The sequence below is a fragment of the Oncorhynchus mykiss genome, chromosome 10 (assembly GCF_057628025.1).
Source record: "Oncorhynchus mykiss isolate SJ-2025 chromosome 10, ASM5762802v1, whole genome shotgun sequence".
In the NCBI taxonomy this organism is placed as follows: domain Eukaryota; kingdom Metazoa; phylum Chordata; class Actinopteri; order Salmoniformes; family Salmonidae; genus Oncorhynchus; species Oncorhynchus mykiss.
In genome coordinates this window covers 71685001-71707646 of record NC_143031.1, presented here as the reverse complement: position 1 = coordinate 71707646, position 22646 = coordinate 71685001, and the positions used below count along the sequence as shown (strand labels likewise).

Below are 22646 nucleotides of genomic sequence, written 5' to 3'. Positions count from 1 at the left end.
TAGTAACTAACATGTGATATTGAGAGCTGTAGGCAGGTAGCAGACCCCTCTCAGAGTGCTAGCTAGCTCCATGCTAACTAGTAACTAACATGCGATATTGAGAGCTGTAGGCAGGTAGCATACCCCTCTCAGAGCGCTAGCTAGCTCCATGCTAACTAGTAACTAACATGTGATATTGAGACCTGTAGGCAGATAGCAGACCCCTCTCAGAGCGTTAGCTAGCTCCATGCTAACTAGTAACTAACATGTGATATTGAGAGCTCTAGGCAGGTAGCAGACCCCTCTCAGAGCGCTAGCTAGCTCCATGCTAACTAGTAACTAACATGTGATATTGAGAGCTGTAGGCAGGTAGCAGACCGCACTCAAAGCGCTAGCGTCATAATAACTCATACAGTAACACTAGCCTAACATCTCTTAGTATAGTGGTTCCCACTGTAGTATAGTGGTTCCCACTGAAGAATAATGAGACCATAGGCCTGGCCTACTGGTAAAATGAGGGGGTACTTCAGGGGTACTCTGGGAAAAGCAGAATTCAGTTGGTGGTACAATAACAGGTTTGGAACCACTGACTCAGTAGTCCTCTTTGACAGCGCTAACCAGTAAACACTAGCCATTGAGGGAAAGGGTAGGTTGCTTAGCCATAGGGTCATGGAAAAGGTGAGAGCCAGTGGGGGGCAGTTGGCGACAGGCTGGCGGGGAGTGAATGTTTACGAGGATGGTTTGAAACGGCATGAGTTGAGGAGAGGAGCGTGTATCAGGGGTGAGTGATTTGAATGGGTGCCGCTTGAGCTGGGGAGTGTACTGACCTAGTTTCACTCGTGCGCACACACACACACACACACACACACACACACACACACACACACACACACAACCTTGGGGAAGTAAACACTCTGGCACAATGGCAGGTATCTAAATGCAATGACAACAGAGCAACAGAGTGAGCTAACTCTGCGTCTGCTGATATATATTTATATTAGTAATCTAAAAAGGCAGTGAAATATGTCCATACATATACTAATGTAGAAAAATGTGTTGTATGCACACCTATTGTATATTAATGAATATTACATTAAAAATAATTTTGCTGACCAGCATTTTGCTCCTGTTTTAACCATAGCAACTCAGAGGATCCATTCTTCCCCAGAGCCATGACGCCTGTGTCCTAGCGATCTTACATGTGAACTTCTGACCCCATAGTCACATGATCAATGGCCTTTTCACCTCAGCGCACCTCTGCTTTTTGAAGACCAACGCCTCCTAGCTGTCTACTCCCACTGGCTAGGCAGCTAATAGACTTCAGCAGGCTATAGGATTACCTATAGTGAGTCATTTCAGCTTCGTCGTCAAATATGAAGGGGGAACCTACAAAGTCAGTCAACATTTTTTTTTAAATGCATGTTTTGATAAAAATGTGGGTGTTTCTACGTAAGAGGCTTTAAACTACTATATATCTTACTCTCTAGCCCTGTATCAAGATATAGTGTTGTAAGCCCAGTCATCGTTACTATAAACCAAAGCATTCATCATTGTGGATCTGGTTACAAACCATTCTTGTCTTTTATAAAGTAAAGGACAGAAGTACAATAGGTCCGACCAGCAGCCCAGCTGTTGTTTAGGTGCAACTCCTCATTTTTAAAGGATTAACCGGTGAGACACTAAACACCTGCTTTTCAGCCTGGAATTAGTCATTAAAACCCCACATTTTCAGCTTCTCACATACACAAACACACACACACACACACACACACACACACACACACACACACACACGCGCACACACACGGCCAGTCTCCTCAGATCTGAATGAAAACAAAGCTATTCTAAAAGGAGTAATCCCCTCGGAACAAATGGCTATTCTCCACTCATGTATGACTAGGCCCGCGTCCTAAATGACTCCCTATCCTCTTTGTAGTGTATTACCTTTTAACAAGGCCCCTGAGGCTCTGGTCAAAATTTGTGCACTATATTGGGAATAGGTTGCCATTTGCAATGAGCACGAGGGAGCACTTCAGCCAGCCTTTCCAGGATCAACCCGATCCCAAGAAAAGCTCCGCCCCTTTTGGTTACTTTTGTGAGACGCTTTTGTAGAGAGGTAAGGCAAACCGAAACAATGACCGTGTTAAAACATGGTCCCTAACAACGGTCGAACCTTTCTCTCAACCACACCTTAAGAAATGGTAATCGTCTTACATTGTCATGATGTATTCAAATCCTGATTGTAAAGAAAGAAACTGCATGGGCCCAAGCCCAACACATGTAGCCTCGAGAGCACCATTCATTCAGCTGACACTACACTTGAAATAGATGCAGAATGACAACAAAATGAACACAACACAGTTATAATTCAATTCCATTTTCTGTGGCTCTTGAAAATAATGGACTTGTACAGTATTTCCTTTGTGTATCAGAGTCTCATTTTAGACTTAGTGGGGGGTAGCTATGTTCCCATCAGTCCAATCGTCACTCTTTACACTACAAGGCCTATCTCGTATGAGCTAACCGTAGTGTCTCTCTTCCAGCATGGCGAGAGATAGCGTGAGATCAACAGAGATCACCGACTCATGAATAGCACCTCAGTATGTAATTGCATTAAACCATTACAATGCTCAAAAGCTTCTGTGGTCTGAATACAGTCAAAACACAGGAACACAAAGAGAACGCAGCACTCCAGTGGGCGACTAGCCTAGCATTCATTCACACCTCTATCCAGATCTCCTGCCATATCAGAGGTATGAATTAACCAAAGCCAGGCTTGGTGCGCCTTGGACTTTTATGAAGTCAAAGAATCTCGGTGAAACGTCTATGAACCTGTCATATCCCATCATTATTATAGCTGTCCATCTCTGTGCAGAGAGAAGACCCTGTCTGTGTATAGGGTTCACATGAAGGGTGGAGTGGGATTGAATAGCAATTGAAGCGTCCCTCTCTCCACCAAGGCACCCATCTTGATTCCTCTTTTCTTGGTGGCGGAAGAGGGGGATGAGGAGGAGGGATAGGAGGTAGTGGGGGGGGGTCACTTGCTTTATTCGTCCCCTTTCATCTCAAAGATAGGTGCGTGGCGGGCGGCAGAGGGGGATGAGGTTGGGGCTCTGGATCGATTTGATATTTGGATGCATTGTTTGATGACGGGGAGCTCAAAGCCGAGGACCTCCCTCTGAAGTCTCCCCTGACGGGAGACATGAAAAGTCTCACCTGGTTCCCCGAGCGAAACGGAGGGTCTATGTACTGGGGTGGGTAGATTGGGCAGACAGACGCCACACCAACTGAGCCATTTTTTTCCACTGTAGCTCCCTTAAATGTTCTAATTTTAGAGCTCAATCCTTGTCTCACATTGCCTATCAATAATTATAAATCAAAACATGTATTTTCCAATATTTTCAATACAGAATAGCAAGACTGTCAACACTTAGTTCCTAGTCAACACTTAGTTCCTAGTCAAGACTTAGTTCCTAGTCAAGACTTAGTTCCTAGTCAAGACTTAGTTCCTAGTCAAGACTTAGTTCCTAGTCAACACTTAGTTCCTAGTCAACACTTAGTTCCTAGTCAAGACTTAGTTCCTAGTCAAGACTTAGTTCCTAGTCAACACTTAGTTCCTAGTCAAGACTTAGTTCCTAGTCAAGACTTAGTTCCTAGTCAAGACTTAGTTCCTAGTCAAGACTTAGTTCCTAGTCAATCCACTCTGTTTCATTTAATCACCATTTCAGTTTGTCTTTATAAAACAATCAACGTCATCATATAATCACTGGTACCCCCACTCTAGAGCTGGGACGACAAACCGAAAATGATCAACGCTGACCAAACCAACCACTTACCGTGGACATTTGGCTGATATCGTTCATTAGGAAAAATAACCTCTAGGGCCCAACTAGAGAAATGTGTTAAATGCTAATATGGTTGATTGTTAAATGGGGCAATCGATAGCTACAACATCCAAAGTAGTAGTAACAGCAGTTAAGGGTAATATAAATGCCCCAAAAATAACTTTGGTGTGCGTTAATGTTATACACGCAATCGTTCAATTGGTCTTTATCATGAGAATTCAGTCGATTTACCATAATATGGATTTTTGTCCATATCGGCCCAGCTCTACTCCACCCCTTGTCTTAACACCAGTGTAAATCTAATGTCCTTAATGTGTGTCTGTGTGTATCCCCAGGAGAAAATAACAGCCTTCCCTTCCATCACCACCAGACTAGCCCCAGATGAAAATGATGATCAAAGGAAATAGAGGAGAGAGGAGGGAGGAGAGGAGAACAGAGTGTAGCTCATCAGATGAACAAACACACTCTTGCTGGATATCTTTATGGGTTTCATCACCCGGCATCAAGTGACTCTCCGCCGAGCACAGCTAAACAAAAGAGCTGTTTTGGTCTTCATGAGGAAGAGAGAATATCTTTCCCTTTAAATGAGGTCATCTGTTCCAATAATAGACGGCTGGTATATTGCGATGTTTGTCAATTCTAGTGGTTACAGAACACTAATCAGAATCATGTGGCCATAATCACTTCAGGAGAGGCAAAGATTTGCATCATTTCAGCATCGTTTCCCAACAAAACATGACCCGGGACCCAAGACCTGCTGCTAAGTGCCGTGGTGTGGTGTGTGTTGCATACTGTAGCAGTGGTAAGGCCCAGACCCATAGCAAGAGAGGGGAGAGAGAAAGAGAGATTCAGTAGTCCCATTCTACTCTGTTTCCCTCTTCTCTCTGTGACCCGCAGCCATGCAGACTATCTCTCCAGCCGCGCTCCCCTTCTCCAGCCACGGCAAATTGGGTGCCCGGGGTGTGAGCCTGGGCCAAGCCTGGCATTTGGGGGCCATCCGAGGCGCCGGGCATGAGGGGTAGAGATATGACACTGAAGGGGGACGGAGGGAACAGCGTGGTGAGGGGGCAACACCAGGCACGAGCCCCAACACAAAGGGAACAGGGCTCGTTAGAGAGACGGAGCTAGCTAGCTAGAGCTCCATGGCAATCACTGCCTGCCTCTCTCCCCCTCCCTCTCTCCCTCTGCTCGCCTCAGTCATAAATATGGCTACATCTGCAAGTGTAATCACTCCATTGTGGCCCGATTTTCTGCTCTGCTGGACGGCGGCATGGCGGCCTGCTTTTCAGCACCTCTCCCTCGCTCCCCTTCCTTCCCTCCCCTGTCCGTGACCCAGTGGTGACTTCTCCTGGCTGGCTGGCGAAGGCCAGTCAGTGAGTCTCTGAGATTACAGACACGCAGTCAGTCACTCAGGTAACAGAGTTACTAATCTGGCCCTGTTGAATTACACATAATTGCCTCGGCACTGTGATTGATTTCAGCCCTGGAAAGGAAAAGACGACCCCCTCCCTCGCCCCCCTCTCCTCTCTTCCCCTCCGACATGCATACACCCCTCCTCCCTCCCTCCCCTTCTCCGGCACTCCAGCGTGAGCAGCAGCCAAGACTCTCCAGCTAGTAGGAGGCTTTGAAGAGATCAAAGCCGAGGCCGGGAGCAGTTGTGCACCCTGGGAATACGGATACGGGGAGGCTCTCTACTCCTCAGACCTATTTTCCAGCGTCATGTCGGATTGCAGCTGTATTGCATTTTGCCAGTTTTCTTAATGCTCTTGGTTTTTACTTTGACATCAGTGATCCCCCCCCCCCCCCCCGTAGGTTTCTTCAAAAACAAGGGGGAGGAAAAAGAGAGGGAGTGGGGGAGAAGGAGGAGGAGAAAGAAGGCAGGAGAGAGGGGAAAGGGAAATGGGGGGATGGAAAAGGAGGGAGAGAAAGAGATCTACGGCTGATGTTTTTTCTTCACAACTCCATAACAGGGCAGTTGAAATGAGAAGGGGGGAGAATGCTGCATTTGTTTTCAATTCCGAGGCCGATATCAAAGGAGCGGCAAACTTTTATGGGTTTCCCAAAAATTAAAGACCATTCAAAGAGCTGTTTTTCATATGTTTTTTTATAGCCAAGACCACACAAAATGAACTGACAGCAAACCCCTCCTCCTGTCCACCCTAGTTCTGCAAGCTCCAACAGAAAGGAAAGGGAAAGGGGGATACCTACTCAGTTGAATGCATTTTGAATGTATTCAACTGAAATGTGTCTTCCGCAGTGTGTGTGCGCGCACGCGCTCGTTCGCTCTCACACTCCAGCCAGTATGTGTACAGTATATGTTGTGAATAGTTAAGAGGGGAGAAAAAAATGACGCATTCGATGTGCACTAGCAAAAACAAAAACAAAAAAAAGGGGGAAAAAGTGCTATATCCATCTACCCATTTAACAGCTGGGTTAATAAAGCCTGGTGACGAGGCAAGGCGAGCAGCACAGATCCCTTTGTACAGTAACTATACCGGCCCTATACCCAACCTTCTACACTGAGGAGAATTCATCTTTCAGCGCTGTCAGATACACACACACACACACAGAGCATGTGAGTCTCTTTAGCTCTCACACCCACCACAGCACACACACACACACACACACACACACACACACACACCACAGCACACACAAAGAAATAATGAGCTTCTGTAAAATATAAAGGAGGGGAAAAAACAAGAGTAACTTGACGGTAACAGAGCGGCTATTGATCAAGTCACACAAGGACAAGTCAGGGCTGTTTGCTGGTTCTCTCTTAAGTATGGAGTGCTGGGAGGAGTTACACTCAGTGTTTCACCCCTGCAGCTCCCATTGTCCCGGTCAGTTACTGCCTGAACTACATGGTACCAAGCACCAAATATAGACCTGGTTTTCACTCAACTAAAAAAGGGATGATTTTATGATAATGTTGCAACAGTGAGGAACTATTTGGGGACTAAATAAAACTAATGGCATCAAAAGGGTTTCAGCTGCACCACTTCAAAAGCCTCCCCATTCATCTCCAGTTGAAGCGCGTCAATGTGGAAAAACAACAATGTTTAGCTTGGCGTCTTGGCTTTGTGGTGGAGCCAGTTTTATCAGCAGTGTTTAGGTGGTGGAGGGAGGCTAGGAGTCGGGCTCCGGTCCCTGTGTGCTGAACTGAGCTCCCACAGAGTGGCTTCAATAGGAGCCACGCAGCCTGGGGAGTGGAGGGACTTTCACCGGGGGCCCTTCCGCAGGCCCGGGAGTCAAAACAACAAGCTGGAGTGACGACAACCGACGCCACACATAAACAAAAAAAAGCCACTATCCTCTCTAACCTTCCACTCCCACCCACCCACCCACCCAACCCCCCCACCCCAACTCAAGCACACGCCTGTCCACTCCTTTCCGTATTCCCTGTGAAGCCCCACTCAGCAGGTGCTGTGGCTGTGCCCGGCCTCGCCTGTGCAGGCTGGCTGGCTCCATGGAGCAGAGACAGGCTATCTTTCCCTCAGTAGGATGGATGAACGAGGGAGAAGAGAGGGGGGCTAGAGTGTTGTGATGTCCTCAGCTATGATGACAGTCTCGTTTTGGTGAGAGCATGAGAGAGCACATGAAAACAAACACTCACAAATATGCACACACACACACACACAAACGATACGATAGATGTTTTACCATATTCCCACAATGCTCTGTTACAAGTTTCATAAAATAAAGTCAAAAAACATGTCACACTGTTCATATAGTCAAAACATGAGCGACCAACATACACAGTCCCACAGTGCGTCAGCGTCGTAACACAAATTCACACCACATTATGTGAACACTTGGTGCATCCTTGCCTGGACTTATTTTGTCTTCTCATCTTACAGGGAGAGAAAGAAAAAAAACACCCGTCGTTTCAATTCAGGGAGAGGATAATTCCTCCCAGCTCCACTTAACAAGATGAAAGACTTTGATAAGGGGATTGCAACCACATGGAATCATTACCGTGGAGGGAACGCCATATGGAATAAATGTGTCGACCAGCCTCCTCGCCATGTACCATACAGTACAGTAGTTTGACGCACGCTCCGTGTCAATGATACTGTTTATAGAGAGCTGAGACCCAGAATCACACAAAGGGTGGGAGGATGCTGGAGCTTTCTGTGAGGTCTACACAGTGTGACAGACAGACACACACCCACACACACACACCCTGCTCTTTGTCAGACCTGCATAGCAGATGACATCAATGCTACAATGATCCTCTGATGGTCCTTTAAATTTAACCCCCCCCCCCCTTCCCCCAATTTTTATTTTTTTTACTTTAAATAATTGACTCTTTTCAAAATGTCATGTTTGGTCACAAAATATAGTAATATAATAATATTGTATATGTTTGTAGGCCAATTTTAGGCAACGACATCCAGCAGCAGACTCATACATCAAATAGATCCCAGCTGCTTCACAAATCACAACAGAACGCTCTGCTCGATTCAGCGCCTCGAACCGCTTTACAAACCTGCAGTCGTGGGTAAAGAACTACACATGGCGCCGCACGTTGCCGCAGACTACACTGCGTGTGGACATGAAGGGCTCCTGGGAAATGTGGTATTCTCATAACAGGGATCGGTGCTGAATGGGGCCAGGGTTTGAGACCGTGAGGACAGATACACATGGCACTGGGGGTGACGAGGGGTATGTCTCAAATGGCACCCTATTATTAGTGCGCTACTTTTGGCTAGTCCTATGGGGCCTGGTCTAAAGTAGTGCACTATATAGGGAATATGGTTCCATTTGGGATGTAAGCGAGAAAAGGGGAGCGCGGTAAATCCCGTTAGGTAAGCCCGGGTTAGTGATTCCACACCGCCGCGCAACGCCGCCAAGGAGATCCGTCACGTTCTCGCTGACATCAAAGGGGAACCGCAGTCTCCCCCCACGGGCTCTCACACACCACAAGGGCCCGCCACCGAGGGGGAAGACAGGGGGAGGGAGGTATGGCCTGGGAGGGGCAGCGAATGGTTCCCTCAGCTCTCTGCACACCAGAAGCCCAGCTTAAAATCAGCTATGGCGATTCCATCTTCCCCGAATGCTGCACTGACAGGCTGGAGACTGGGTGCTTGGAGATCCTCGACTTATGCTCGGAACAAGGTAGTGGATTCAAAGTTCTAGTTTTAAAGTAAGGTAGTGTGTGAAAATGGCTTCCACTGTTACAGGCTTGGTGGTTCCAAGTTAAAAGTTGTCATCCTCAAATTCAGATGTTTGATGAAAAGGTGACAGAAGTTTAAACTAGGACTGGATCCAAAGAGGAGCATTCTATTAAACCACAGCAATCCTGAAGCTATACATCTGCTACAAAGACTCAAATAGCATTTCTCATTGACTCCAGTGCACAAGTTCTACATGCACTTTCTACAGTCGGAAAACAGAGGGGTCGAGTTAACGCACATACAGGAATGTGTTAGCTCGATAAGTCCTAGATTTTAGCCAGAGAGATGTGAGAGCTTGATTCCAAGCTGCCAGCCCATCCAGACATCGAGCGTGGTCTTCACAAAGACTTAACAGAGGCCAGAGTAGGGAACACAATCTCCCGTCTCTTCCCAGAGTTCTGTACAGTCCGGCCCTCTGGCCATGGGAGCTGGAAATATGAGCCATCACACACGCACAGTCACTTTAAATAATCCAATATGCAACAGTCAAACCTCACACGACCCTATATGTGAAGACTCGAAGAACACACACACACACACACACACACGCGAGAACATGTCACTACAGTTCTAACTGACCCCAGTATACAGTATAACTGTAGATAACACTTTAAACAGAATAGTAGATGTATTTACTTCACTAGGCTTCTGGGAAGACTAAATAGTGGCAGGCAGGGTTTTCAATGGAACAAACCACACCAACCAAGAGCCAACAAATACTGCTACGAAGTGTAAACTCTGTACTGACCATGTACTGAGCAAGTAGAAAACCCTAATATGACACAACCCTCACTTTATCTGTTATAATAAAGATCAGAATAATAATAATAATGAGGCATTCTTTTTCATTTCACCATGTAAGCTTTAGACCTGGGGCGGCAGCTAGCCTGGTGGTTAGAGCGTTGGGCCAGTAACCGAAAGGTTGCTAGATCGAATCCCCGAGCTGACAAGGTAAAAATCTGTCATTGTAAATAAGAATTTGACTTGCCTGGTTAAATAAATAAAAATGACCTCAACTGCACTCTAAACCTGGACAACCACCTCCAGAGATGAAGGGATATCCAACTGAGATCATCTCGTCCTTCCACAGAACTTTATGGAATCAGCTACACAGAGGCTTCTGGGAAGACTAAATAGTGGCAGGCAGGGTTTTCAATGGAACAAACCACACCAACCAAGAGCCAACAAATACTGCTACGAAGTGTAAACTCTGTACTGTGCTAGTGGTCGTGGGGACTCCACCACACTAACCCTATGTACAGCTGATCTACTCAAACCCTCCGAACCAAGGACATCCATTCCTTCTCCTTTAAAATATCTAGCACAGCTCCTTAGAGGTCCTTGCTTCCCTCCCAAAAATCTGCTGACAATCAGCAACTCTGAACAGCTCTGTCAGTTGGGCCTCGTGCACAGGAATGCCATGGCCAATGAAAATCAATCTAAACTGTAGAGGGGGATGGAGGGAGGGAAGAAAGGGAGAGAACGCGCCTTTGATCTGGGTGAAAACTGATCCTAGGCCTGCAGATACTGTGGCTGCGGTGGCCCGGCAGGCTTGATACAACAGCCAGGCAGCACACACATTTCACATCCAGCCAATCAACAGCCAGGCAGCACATACACGTTTCACATCCAGCCAATCAACAGTCAGGCAGCACACACACATTTCACATCAGACTTGTGTTCCAACTTCCATGACTGCACCGCCACCAACCGTATCCATTTTATTGGATAAGTGAGAGAAACGTACATAAAATTGACTAACGATTTATTGAAGACGGGGAAATTTGGCAAATCAAAAAGCGGGCGGCGGCCACGGTGAATGAAATGAGTGTTTAAAACGGTCCCGGCGGCGAGAGGAGGGGCCAAATCACAGGAGTCATTTCTTTATTTAAGGACGTTTGGATGGAAGCCCCTCAGTCCTTGAGAAGTTCTCCATTCCATAAGTATCCAAAACTATTATATTGGAGATGAAAATTGTCTGAAAAAATACCTCCGGTCAGAGGACTCCTATACAAGAGCAAAGTGGGTACCGCTGCCACGAGAACAGAACACCATTCACTTTGTATTGTCAGCCGTGTTCACACAGTCGCTACACAGACTTCCAACCCTTCAAATGAATTTCATGATGAAACCAACTCAGACACACAGGCAGACATAAGCCAGAGTCTTTGGTCCTTGAACAATACGTATATGTCTGTGTCCTCTAGTCTATGTGCTAGAAGGGTGCAGGGACAGGCTTTGGGAGGCACCGAGCCATAGCGAGACTGGGTGTATTCACCACACACAACTCCACCCCACACACACACACACACACCCACACACCAAACAGGATTAGGGTGGACAGCTGCTGGCATGCCCTGGCGTTTTGCGTCTGTCTTGCTGCTAATGTTCAAAAAGGGACAGACACAGGAAGCCAGCCACAGGGCCTACAGCCTGAAATGAATACTGTTATCTTATAGGGACTATAAGCATGGTGACATACGGCAACCCTGGCTATTTCCGCAAACTCCATCTTCAAATGGGATGTTGCCGTTAGGCCTCCGCGACCACGTCAGCGTAATCGGTGGGCTTACTGTCGATGTGTAAACAGACATTGATTAAGTTAACAAGGCGCGAGAAATAATACATCATATAAATGTCGTTAATCTGCTGGAAAGTATGAGAGGCATGTGGGGGAGACTAGATCACGTGGTTGCCAAGGGGACAGACCATCACAACATTACTGGGTGCATGTTATATACGGCTATCACAAACCCGGCTACATCACACTAGGAAGGCGGTCGAAGAGAGGCAAAGAACATTCTAGAGTTGAAAAGATGGTAGAAAAGATGAATGGGAATGTCCATACACAGGTATACTTGAAAAGAAACCCCAGGGTGAGCACGCTCTTCTTAGGGGTTTAGACCTGGTTAAGTATTTAAGATGGAATCAAACTTGACGCAGTGAAAATGCACTAGACACAAACTGGGCTAGCTAGCTTGACAGATTGGTGGAAGTGATTGATTGATGGAGGTAAAGTGTAACTAGACTCACCGTTCTGGGCATGGGCGGCGACAGGGAGCCGTTGTTCATGTAGGAGTCGTTGTTCATATTAGTCATCATGATGTAACCTGGGTATCCAGAGTACGGGTGACCTTTGTTGTACATGTCTAGGTGTTTCCCTGGAAACGGGCCCAAGAGACAGAAAAGTGTGAACTTGAGGCTTGGTAAAAAATCTTACATTTACGATCATTAATGGAAGATTTGTTAGAGAACTTGAGTCAAGCACATTAATCTCCATTAGGATTTGGGCCTTTTTATAGAATAGCATCTCTAAGCAACAGTCTGATCAAGTAACATAACAGCAATATTCACCGCCATCGTAACTTCAGCAGTTCAGAGTCATTGGGAAAATCTCCTGTAGTTTATAGCCTACTAATACAGTTACATGTGAATAGTCATTGCCAAGTTACAGTCTCTAACAACACTGGGTTCATCTGGCACTATGACTATCGCATCATCGCTCCACGCATGCCTCTTGATGGCGTAATGATATCGCTGTCGACCGCTGTGACCCAGCACCCAGTCTTTTGTCTCTCATGTCTTGGAGAAAGGGGAGAGGAGGGCTGTACTATACAGAATAACAATGGCGTCCCTCCGTGCCAATTAGCGTCAATTAGGAGGAACATACAGACTGTGTCAAAACAAGAGACGCCCCTACTGTTCCCCACGCCTCGACCTAAAGAGAGAGCATTTGTTCGGGTCCGTCCCCCTGCCTGAATAGAAACTCGCGACAAACTATTTGGTGGCCGTTGGTTGTCGCTTTCTGGGGAGAGGAGGTGGTGTGTGTGTCTGGTAGATTGATAGCAACATGGGCTTGTTGTGGGGAAAGGGGGTGTTTGGTTTGAGGGGGTCCTATTCAGGGCTGCTGGGGGAACAAAGAAGAGCCACTCTTAACAGAACAGAGCTCCTATCATGACCCGCAGCTCTATCTGGGGTCAGAATACAGTCTGGACCAAATAAAGACATTAAATGAGTCTGGTGCTGTCGCACAGCAGCAACATGTTGCACAGGACAAAACACACAGAGACGGAGAGACAAAGAGAGAGATACGGCGACAGAGTGTGTGTGTACAAAATTAACCAAGGAGAATATTAAGTGTTATTCACTACTAATATCAGAGAGCCACATGCTTAAGTCACTGCCTATCTTCACAGGTTTTTATTCATGTCAACTTAACAATTGAAATGCATCGGTATTGCATCTTTCTGATGACAAGGCCAGTGGCCGCAGCCATTGGGATTATTCAACAATTCTCTGCATAAATAATAACATGTCCTACGGACCACAAAAGACTTGCATATAGAACACTTTTCCCCATTCAGTTTGTACATGTCCTGACTAGAATCAATTCACATATCATCTCTGCATCAGAATGAACTGGGGTCAGATAAGAAAAGGGACCATGGTGTGACTGATCGGTGCTGAACAGAAAATGAAGTGGGTGGAAGCTTTTCCAGTCTACCATCTTTCTTCCCTTTAAAAATACAAATAAAATCTTTCAGTAATCAAGCCTCCAGAAACTGATTGTAATATTGCACCGTTATCTTGGCTCAATGTGACCCATATATAAGTGCAGATCTCTACAACATGCTGATAACTGACAGGATAATATTTAATGTGATGTGTGTCACTTACCATCGTCGTGATGGTCTCTGTGTTTTTCATGATATGAGTCTTGGGATATTTGGGATTGTCTAGTTCCCTGAGAGAGACAGAGACAGAAATTAGGTGATTAAATTCGTAAAAAAATCACCAACACACACACACACACACACACACGCTGCTATGGCCTGTGCTTTCAGCTTGTCCCCGGACTTAAGAACACATACACAGTGAGGCGAGAAGGGTTGACGGAGCGGTCTGTATCAACCCCTCAACGAGCCACTTAATTAAGCTTTATGTCCTTAAGGAGCTTACAAATTAACTTGCATCAGTCTGCTTTCATTTTCACCAACCAATTTAATCAAAGCTCCAACCAAATTCAAAATCAAATGCATCACGGTAGCATATGATGCTTTCCAATACTAACGTGCTCTACACAAAATAACTGCGAAAATAGAGAAGAGGGGATGATGTTTACGGTGTAGTCGACTGCTTTTCCAAAATACCGTGAACCCCTCCACATGCATCTCCTTTCCCCCTCCCTCCTCGAATGGGAACGCGTAGAAAGACCTCCTTTTGGAGTTCACTTCCCTGGGGCTGGCTTCCAGCAGAGTCACGGAACTTCACTGGATTCTCAATTAACATTCAACCTCCGTCGTATTTGCGTCTGTGACAGCTGTAACTATATGAGCTCGGCCCAGAGTCAGTAGGTACCCTAATTCCATTAACATTGGATAATGACAAATGGCAACAGCTAATTGCGCTAGGTTTACATTTGAATACATACAGCATCCAGAGCTAGAGACTTAGTAACAGCTGCCTAGCCCAGATAAAAAAAGATATATTCAGGCACAAAGTTAAACTTACTATTGAATATGAAACTCACTGCACTGAGGAGGGACGTGACAGTCACGAGGTCTAAAACGATGTAAGCTACTCTTGTTACAGCTCTGATAAATGCATTAGATACATGATTGAGATAAAGGAATGACAGATGATTTAAATACATAAGCAACGTGAACAAAATAGCCACCAGCATTACCTTCAAACCTGTATTGTGGCAGTGACATTTCTTTCATATTTCAAATATAAATACGATCTATATCAAAACTAAACATTTCCATTAATCCCCCCCAATTTAATTCCGTCCTTTAACAATGTGCTGTCTCTCCATGAAATGGCCATAATCTCCACAAAACACGCAGAAGAAATGTGTTGGCCTTATTTCACATTGGGAACATGAGTGTCACTGTAATCTAGAGGTGCTACATTTTGTCAGGTGTGGTTTTCCTTCGAAGATCATTTCATCTGGATTTCCCTTTGAACAAAAAAAAACATTTATTTTATATCAAATACGAATTTGATCCAAAAACACGTTCATATTTTATATTATTCATAGTTTACATTATCCGACCTGGTGAAACATTGTTTAATTAAATCACCTAACCCATAGCGATATTGATATTATTACTGTAATAATTATAAGTAAGGCAGTACCTTTTTTTTTATCAAGACAATTATTGTTATACTAATAATATTACCACTACTAATAATAATAATAATAATAATAACTATAATAATAATAATTCAATAGGGCTAATTGAATATTGTAATAGGCCTAACAAAATAATTCAGAATCTATTCACGAATTCATCACCTACTGTGCAATATTTAATTTAAAATATCAAATAACCTCGTAAAAACTGTACAACAGTTCTCTGAATTGTATAAAAATATTATCTCACGTTAAATTGTTCTGTATGTTTTGACCTTTGGTATAATTCGTCAACAATGTTTTGAAAAGCTCTGCAGCCACGTGCAGCAGATTTATTTATGAGCCTCTGTTTACAACTGATTACAAACAGAACATGGCTACTATTTACAGATTAAAATAGTCATATTACACACATATAATATTAGGCTGCACATCACCTTCTTAATTATGACAAAACCAAACACAGTTTGGGCAAATATCCAGTCATTTTATCAGCTTTTCAGCTTGTATTAACTTTCATAAAATGTCCAACTGACTCCCCTGAAATGGGGGCTATTATTTAGGGACAGGTGACCTTGAATGATTATGTTTTCGTTAGAAATTTGATGGACATTTATTTAGGCTAGCCTATATAAAGGCTTGGCAACATGTAACACTGGACTTAAGTACAAGAGAGGAAATACTTACATCATGATTGCTGTTTGGACTCGTCTCTGACTCATTTACTAAAGATGACTTGATATCTGCCAAGTCTCCCTCGTCTTCCTCTGAGTGACTGAGTTCTGCGAATATTTGTTCTTGGTCTCCCTCATCCTTGAACGGAATCATTTCGTCGGTGGCACAAAGCTCAGGGTCCCCGCCACCACCACCACCTGCTAGTTGTGGCATTTTGATTCAGTCGAAGTACTCGCACTGTCCAAATTGGAGGAACTATCGAAATCCCCAAAAGGAAACCAAAAATGCTCCTTGAAGCGGCTTGAAGTGTTGTACCCTGGAGGAAACTGCGTGCGATCACGTTTTTTGTTTTAGCTAAATTAACAGGAGATGCTTTTTTGTCGTTGTTTTTCGAAATATTATGGATTCTTACAATGATTCAAATTCTAAATATCCGAAATTGAAGATGTTATCGGCAAAAGCGGATGTGTAGTGCACGCTCAACCCGCGGCACTCGCCAGTTCGGCTCTTTAAAATGTCAGAAGTCAAAACCTCATCACGAGAGTCAGATGTGCCGTTAGATTTGGCAGAGGAGGGCACACACCCGGGAGCTCCGCTAACGGTCAAAGTGCATGTCGAAAAAAACTTCTGCTTATATTTCCTCGTTCTGGGGTCCTGTGAGAGTTGCAGTCCTTTCGTGGAAAAAAAATAAGGAAAAATATAATTTAAAAAACGCGTCTCTGAATCTCGTGCTGCCTGTTTGCCACAAGTAGAACACTATTTATTTCCCCCACTTAAACAATACTGCGCATCTATCCCTATTAGAATGAACATACATACTTGAACTGAATAACGGCTAAATCAAAAGTAATAAACTATACAAAAGATCGAGGAGTGCGTTATAAACCGATACGCTGTGGACCGACTTCCAAACTGGAGCACCGCTCCGTAAGAAATGTAGCTCTCCTTCCCCGTCCTCTGTCTCTTCTCTCTCTGCCTTCTCTCTCGCAGCGACTGGGAGGATCGAGATGAAAGGGAAGCCGCCGCTGTGATTGACACCACACCGATTGATACTCCTAAGAGAGCGAGGGGTACGGAGATTTATACATACTGTAGCTCACAACAAATGGGTAGACAGGGAAGGAGTGGGGGCGGGTCGAAGCGGTGATGAAGCTGACGCCAATGCATATGATAGAGTAGGGCCTAAGAGGCTATAATAGACAGATTCACTGCTATGACGTTAAAACAATAACAAAGAGCAAAGGGTGACGTTTGGATACACAGAATTACTGTTGGATGGTGACCACTGTGGACTATGTGATTGAGAATAACTAATTCAAATGACATGGCAATGCATCACCTTTCTCCTACTTTTTAAGTAAATGTTCTAGGGAGCCCATGTATATCATAAACAGCCTATAGATTTAATACTATGTGTATTTTAAGGTGGTTTAATTCGTGCGCAAACGTTCCTGAATCCTATTGATTTAAAAAAGCATGTTGGCACAAAGAATGTTACAGTCGAATCAATAGTACCATTGGATTGTTTGTTTGCGCAAAATAGCCTATATAGTAGCCTCGGCTATTTCCTAAAGTTGTCAATTGGTATTTTAAAGTACTTTGATAAACCAAACGTTTGTCTTTAGTCCACTGATCAGAGCGGTGAGTGAAAGGGCGTGCATAATTGATAGAAAATCGACTAATTTGGCTAAATTGGGGTCCATTGTTGTCGGATGTTCTTTCAATTACTTGGAACCTAATAGTGCATTTTAAATATGTTACATAATGTTATCTCATATGAGATTTTACAATCAACAAAACAATATTTTCGCCTACTCACAAAACAAGACAACTCTTCCCCCCTTACTTTGAGTTTAATAGATTGTCCCGTAACACATTTAGCTAATTGAACCACCATGTCTCTTTTGTATATTTTGCAGTAGCTTTTACCGTGATGTTGTTCAAAGGAGAAACAGCGGTCTGTAAATCGACTGCAAAGTATGTCGAGATTTTATTTCACTGGACAATGGAGAAATGTTTCAGTTTCTGGATAGAAATATAATGAATACTACTCGTGAACATGATGTATTGCATAGGGCATAACTCAGCCGCAATGTTTCAGTACACAGCCAGCTGATCGTTTTGAATCGTTATTTTTACAGTTTGCGCAGTAGCCTATATCATTCAGACAACAGTTCAGAGTTGTATAAAGCAAATGAATAACATGGGGGCTTCTTCGAGTCGGAAATGTTTAATGAGAAAACAAAACAAGAAAGAGAGAAGAAGAGAAGAAGAACAACATAAAGTAATGTGTCGCTGCTGCGGCTCGCTGTGTGTGGAGAGATTGCGTGAGAATAACTTTGGAGTAGGAGGCAGATCTTTATAAAGCACCGAGGTGGGGTTAGCGGGCGGAGCCGCCGCGTCCTTTGATCTTTCTGGCGGCTGGCTCTTTCATCCCGGGTTTCCCCCCTCGCGCTCCCTTCGCCTTTGTGTGACTAAATTTGGTACGAGTCTGGAACCGGGCCAATATTTCCACGTGTGCGTTCATCCCAGCTGAGAGAGAAGGCAAGAGTTCTCTTCCGGGTAAGGAGACAGCGAAACAGATCAAAGGCTTTGGATTTGGAACGGAGTGTGGATTCGAAAGAGCCGAGACTGGCCGCATTCCAGTGTATAGCGGAAAACACACACACACACACACACACACACACACACACACACACACACACACACACACACACACATGCACACACATACATAGTGAGTTAATTAGAAAGATTTCACACATACAGACAGACCTGAATACAACCAAACCTTTCATTAAAAATCCTCTAACGTTTTATTTCTTGTTTGAAACCCTGTGAATTTTCCGTGTTTACAATCATCTTTCTCTCTTTCCCCGCTCTGCATTCCTTAGAAATTGCCGGTTCTATTTCCTTATAGAATAACGTCCTTTAATTGTATTAGTTTGTCCCCCAAAAATCCCCTAACTTTTAACCGAAAATGTTCATATCCTGGCGTGAACCACTGCCAAAGAGAATGATGGATTTATTTTTTGGAATAGGCCTGCCATGTGCAATTAGATTTTTTCCCCTTTTAAATCAGCCTTTCCGCAATTTTCTAATTCTCTGCCAACATTAAAATATGAATTGTTGAGATCCTATGAAGATGCATAAAAAAATAACATTATTTTTATTTTGTGAAATTCTAAATGTATTGTCCACAATCAAACAAATACACTGGTCATATGAGGACATATAATCCAAGTCTGAACTGACATCAAAGTTGAATGTTTTAGATGTTGTCTAAAATGCACTGCTTCACTATTTAATTGTACTCAATCATTTTTTCTGCATTGGAATTTATTCAACCACATTCTGTCTGGATGACAACGAGGTAAAAGAGGTTCACAACAAAACAAAGCAGACATTTAGTAGAGTTCAATATCACCAATGATACCAGCATCACTTTCTTACCACTAATGTCAGATGCTTGGCACTGCACCATAAACAAGTTATTGGTGCATAAACGGTAGAGAGGATCATCCAGTAGCCAATGGAACGTTTCACCTGGTGGCTATGTCCTTCCCTGACATCATCAAGCCTGCAAGGAAAGAACAGTATCTGGAGAGAGGGAGAGGGGAGGGAGAGGGAGAGAGAGAGAGAGAGAGAGAGAGAGAGAGAGAGAGAGAGAGAGAGAGAGAGAGGGAGAGGGAGAGGGGAGGGAGAGGGAGAGAGAGAGAGGGAGAGAGAGAGAGAGAGAGAGAGATGGAAAGAGAGAGAGAAACTTTTGTGAGTGTAATGTTTACTGATCATTTTTCATTGTTTATTTCAGTTGTTTATTTATTATCTATTTCACTTGCGTTGGCAATGTAAACATGTGTTTCCCATTGCAATAAAGCCATTTGAATCGAATCGAGAAAGGGAAAGGGAGTGGATGGCCTAGGTATGAGCCACCTGTGGACCTGCCATTACAGGGATGCTCTCTTGGCTATGATGAAAGGCCACTGGAGGATCATGGCCTCCTGAGTGCTGAGTGCATTGAAGAGGGCTCCTAAATTGTATGGTCCCAAAATAGAGTTCACTATCACTCTCGCGAAAGGTATAAGGGAACGGAAATGCTATTCAGATCAAAGATTGCAGAACACTCTCTATTAAATATAAATGTAAAGAAATGGATAGGCAAGGATAGGGACACCGCCACGGCTTGCTAACAAGGCAGAGAGAAAAGCATCATCCTCTATTGGCTAACATTGACATGTCATGATGCTGTCACCAACACGCACACACACACACACACACACACACACACACACACACACACACACACACGCTGTCACCAACACATTTCACACACACTTCACACTCGACAACAGCATCCACTGAGGCGCTTCACCCTATTTCAGCCTGAATGTTTAAAAACAGCAGGCGAAAGAGGGGATGGAAAAAGAGGAGGGAGGAAAAAGAGAAGAGAAACATTAGCATTTCTCTCCTAATGAGGTCATAAGAGTGACCCCTCTGGATCTCAGATGAAACGGAAGCCTTCCTGCTGTGTTGTGACCTGAATCTAGTTGTCTCTCACGCTGGGGCGACTGCATTTAATATGTTCTATAATAATATCATATATAACATTTACGTAATTTCGCAGACGCTCTAATCCAGAGCAATTAGAGTTACGTACCTTGCTCAAGGGCACATTGACAGAGCCTTGTCAGCTCAGGGACTCGAACCAGCAACCTTTCAATTACTGGCACAACTTTCTAACTGCTAGTCTACTTGCCGCTGTATAATGAAGGGAGGAGGACCAGGAATATATACTGAACACAAATATAAACGTAACATGAAACAATTTCAAAGATTTTACTGAGTTACAGGAAATGAGTTACTGAGTTAAGGAAATCAGTCTATTGAAATAAATTCATTAGCCCTCAAAACTTGAGACATCTGTGGCATTGTGTTGTGTGACAAAACATTACATTTTAGAGTGGTCTTTTATTGTCCCCTGTGTAATGGTCATGCTCTTTAATCAGCTCCTTGATATGCCACACCTGTCAGGTGGATGGATTATCTTGACAAAGGAGAAATACTCACAAACGGTGATATAAACAAATTTGTACACAACATTTCTGGGCTATTTTATTTCAGCTCATGAAACATGGGACCAACACTTTACATGTTGCGTTTATATTTTTGTTCAGTGTATATAAATATATTGTATCTATCCACATCTATGTTTGAATTTCTAATCTGAGCAGGATATATGTTTTTAATCTGGGGGAGATTAGTCATCATTTCATTCAATGTGAGTGTTTTCATGATGAGTTGATGAGAGCACACGCTGGTAGATTACTTATATTGATGAGGAATCAGGTTTCAGATTTTGATTTGCTGATAAATTGTAGGTTTTTCCCATCACTCAGTGGTGGAAAGTACTTAAGTAAAAATACTTTAAAGTACTACTACGTAAGTCGTTTTTTTGGAGTATCTGTACTTTACTTTTTATACTTTTACTTCACTATATTACTCAAGAAAATATTGTACTTTTTACTCCATACATTTTCCCTGACAACCAAAAGTACTCGTTACATTTTGAATGCTTAGCAGGACAGGAAAATGACCTAATTCACACACTTATCAACAGAACAGGTGGTCATCCCTAGTGCCTCTGATCTGGCAGACTCACTAAACACAAATGTATCTTTTGTAAATATGGTGTGTTGGAGTGTGCCCCTGGCTATCCATTCAGAAAATGGTGCCGTCTGCTTTGCTTAATATAAGGCATTTAAAATTATTTAGACTTTTACTTTTGATACATAAGTATATTTTAGCAATTACATTTACTTTTGATACTTTTAGACTTTTACTCAAGTAGTATTTTAATGGCGGACATTCACTTTTACTTAAGTAACTTTCAATTAAGGTATACTGTCTATACTTTTACTCAAGCATGAAAATGTGGTTACTTTTTCCGCCACTACCATTACTAGAGGTTAAAATTATAATAATAGGAGTGGCAGGTAGCCTAGGTTACGGCATTGGGCCAGTAAAAGAAAGGTCGCTGGTTTGAATACCCAAGGCGACCCAAGGTGAAAATCTGTTGATGTGCTCTTGAGCAAGGCACTTAACTCTAATTTGCTTCAGGTGTGCCGTACTACTATGGCTGACCCTGTAAAACAACACATTTCACTGCACCTATCTGGTGTATGTGACCATTATTGTTTATGTGCCATATATGCACATGGTTTGTGGGTAGCTGGATTTATCAGTGTTCTCAGTGTTCTGAGTAACTGAATAATAATCATTTGTATTGTGTTAGACAAAATACTGGCTTGTCAACTATGGAAAAACACTGAACAGTAATCAGTCAAGGTTTTCCTTAAATCTATTATTATCTCATTTATTTTAATTTTAATTTCAAGGAAGACACTTCAAAGAGAAATTACCCATAATAATTAGTGTGTGTTTGCGTGCATGTGTGTGTTTGTATGTGCGCACATTCGCATGACTCTGTGTATCACCTTAAAGCGAGTGCGAAGTATTAAGTTAGTTTGATGACTTATCTCAGACTGCACGTTACCTCTACTGGGGGCCTCCACTTCCTCTTCTCTCCTAACCGTTATAGAATGTTGGCACTGGACTAGAATGTTGGCCTTCCTAGATTCCACCTGCTGCACTCATGACAACTCCCCGTGATCTATAAATTATAGCTCTACGCTTGCAGCCATCTCCAAAATAAAAGACAGGAAGCAAACATCAAATTAAGATGAAAAGAGACGTGCAATTAAAGATTTTAAAGTGAAGGAGCCCCATTTATCAACAGTAAAGAAATCAAAACGGAGGGGAGGTCCTCTGT

At 43.6% G+C, this 22646-nt stretch overlaps 1 protein-coding gene across 23 annotated transcripts in view; it reads right to left on the bottom strand.

Moving 5' to 3' along the window:
* Nucleotides 1-16987, bottom strand: part of LOC110497329 (lymphoid enhancer-binding factor 1) — a 53226-nt gene extending 36239 nt beyond the window's left edge. For all 23 annotated transcript variants that reach the window (XM_090187769.1, XM_090187785.1, XM_090187775.1 and 20 more), the window contains exons 1-3: nt 15831-16987; nt 13682-13748; nt 12038-12165 (exon numbers count right to left, since the gene is read on the bottom strand). In XM_090187769.1, coding sequence (XP_090043895.1) covers nt 12038-12165; nt 13682-13748; nt 15831-16031 — 396 coding nt within the window. In that variant the 5' untranslated portion in view covers nt 16032-16987. The remainder of the gene's footprint in view (nt 1-12037; nt 12166-13681; nt 13749-15830) is intronic.
* Nucleotides 16988-22646: the final 5659 nt, after the last annotated feature.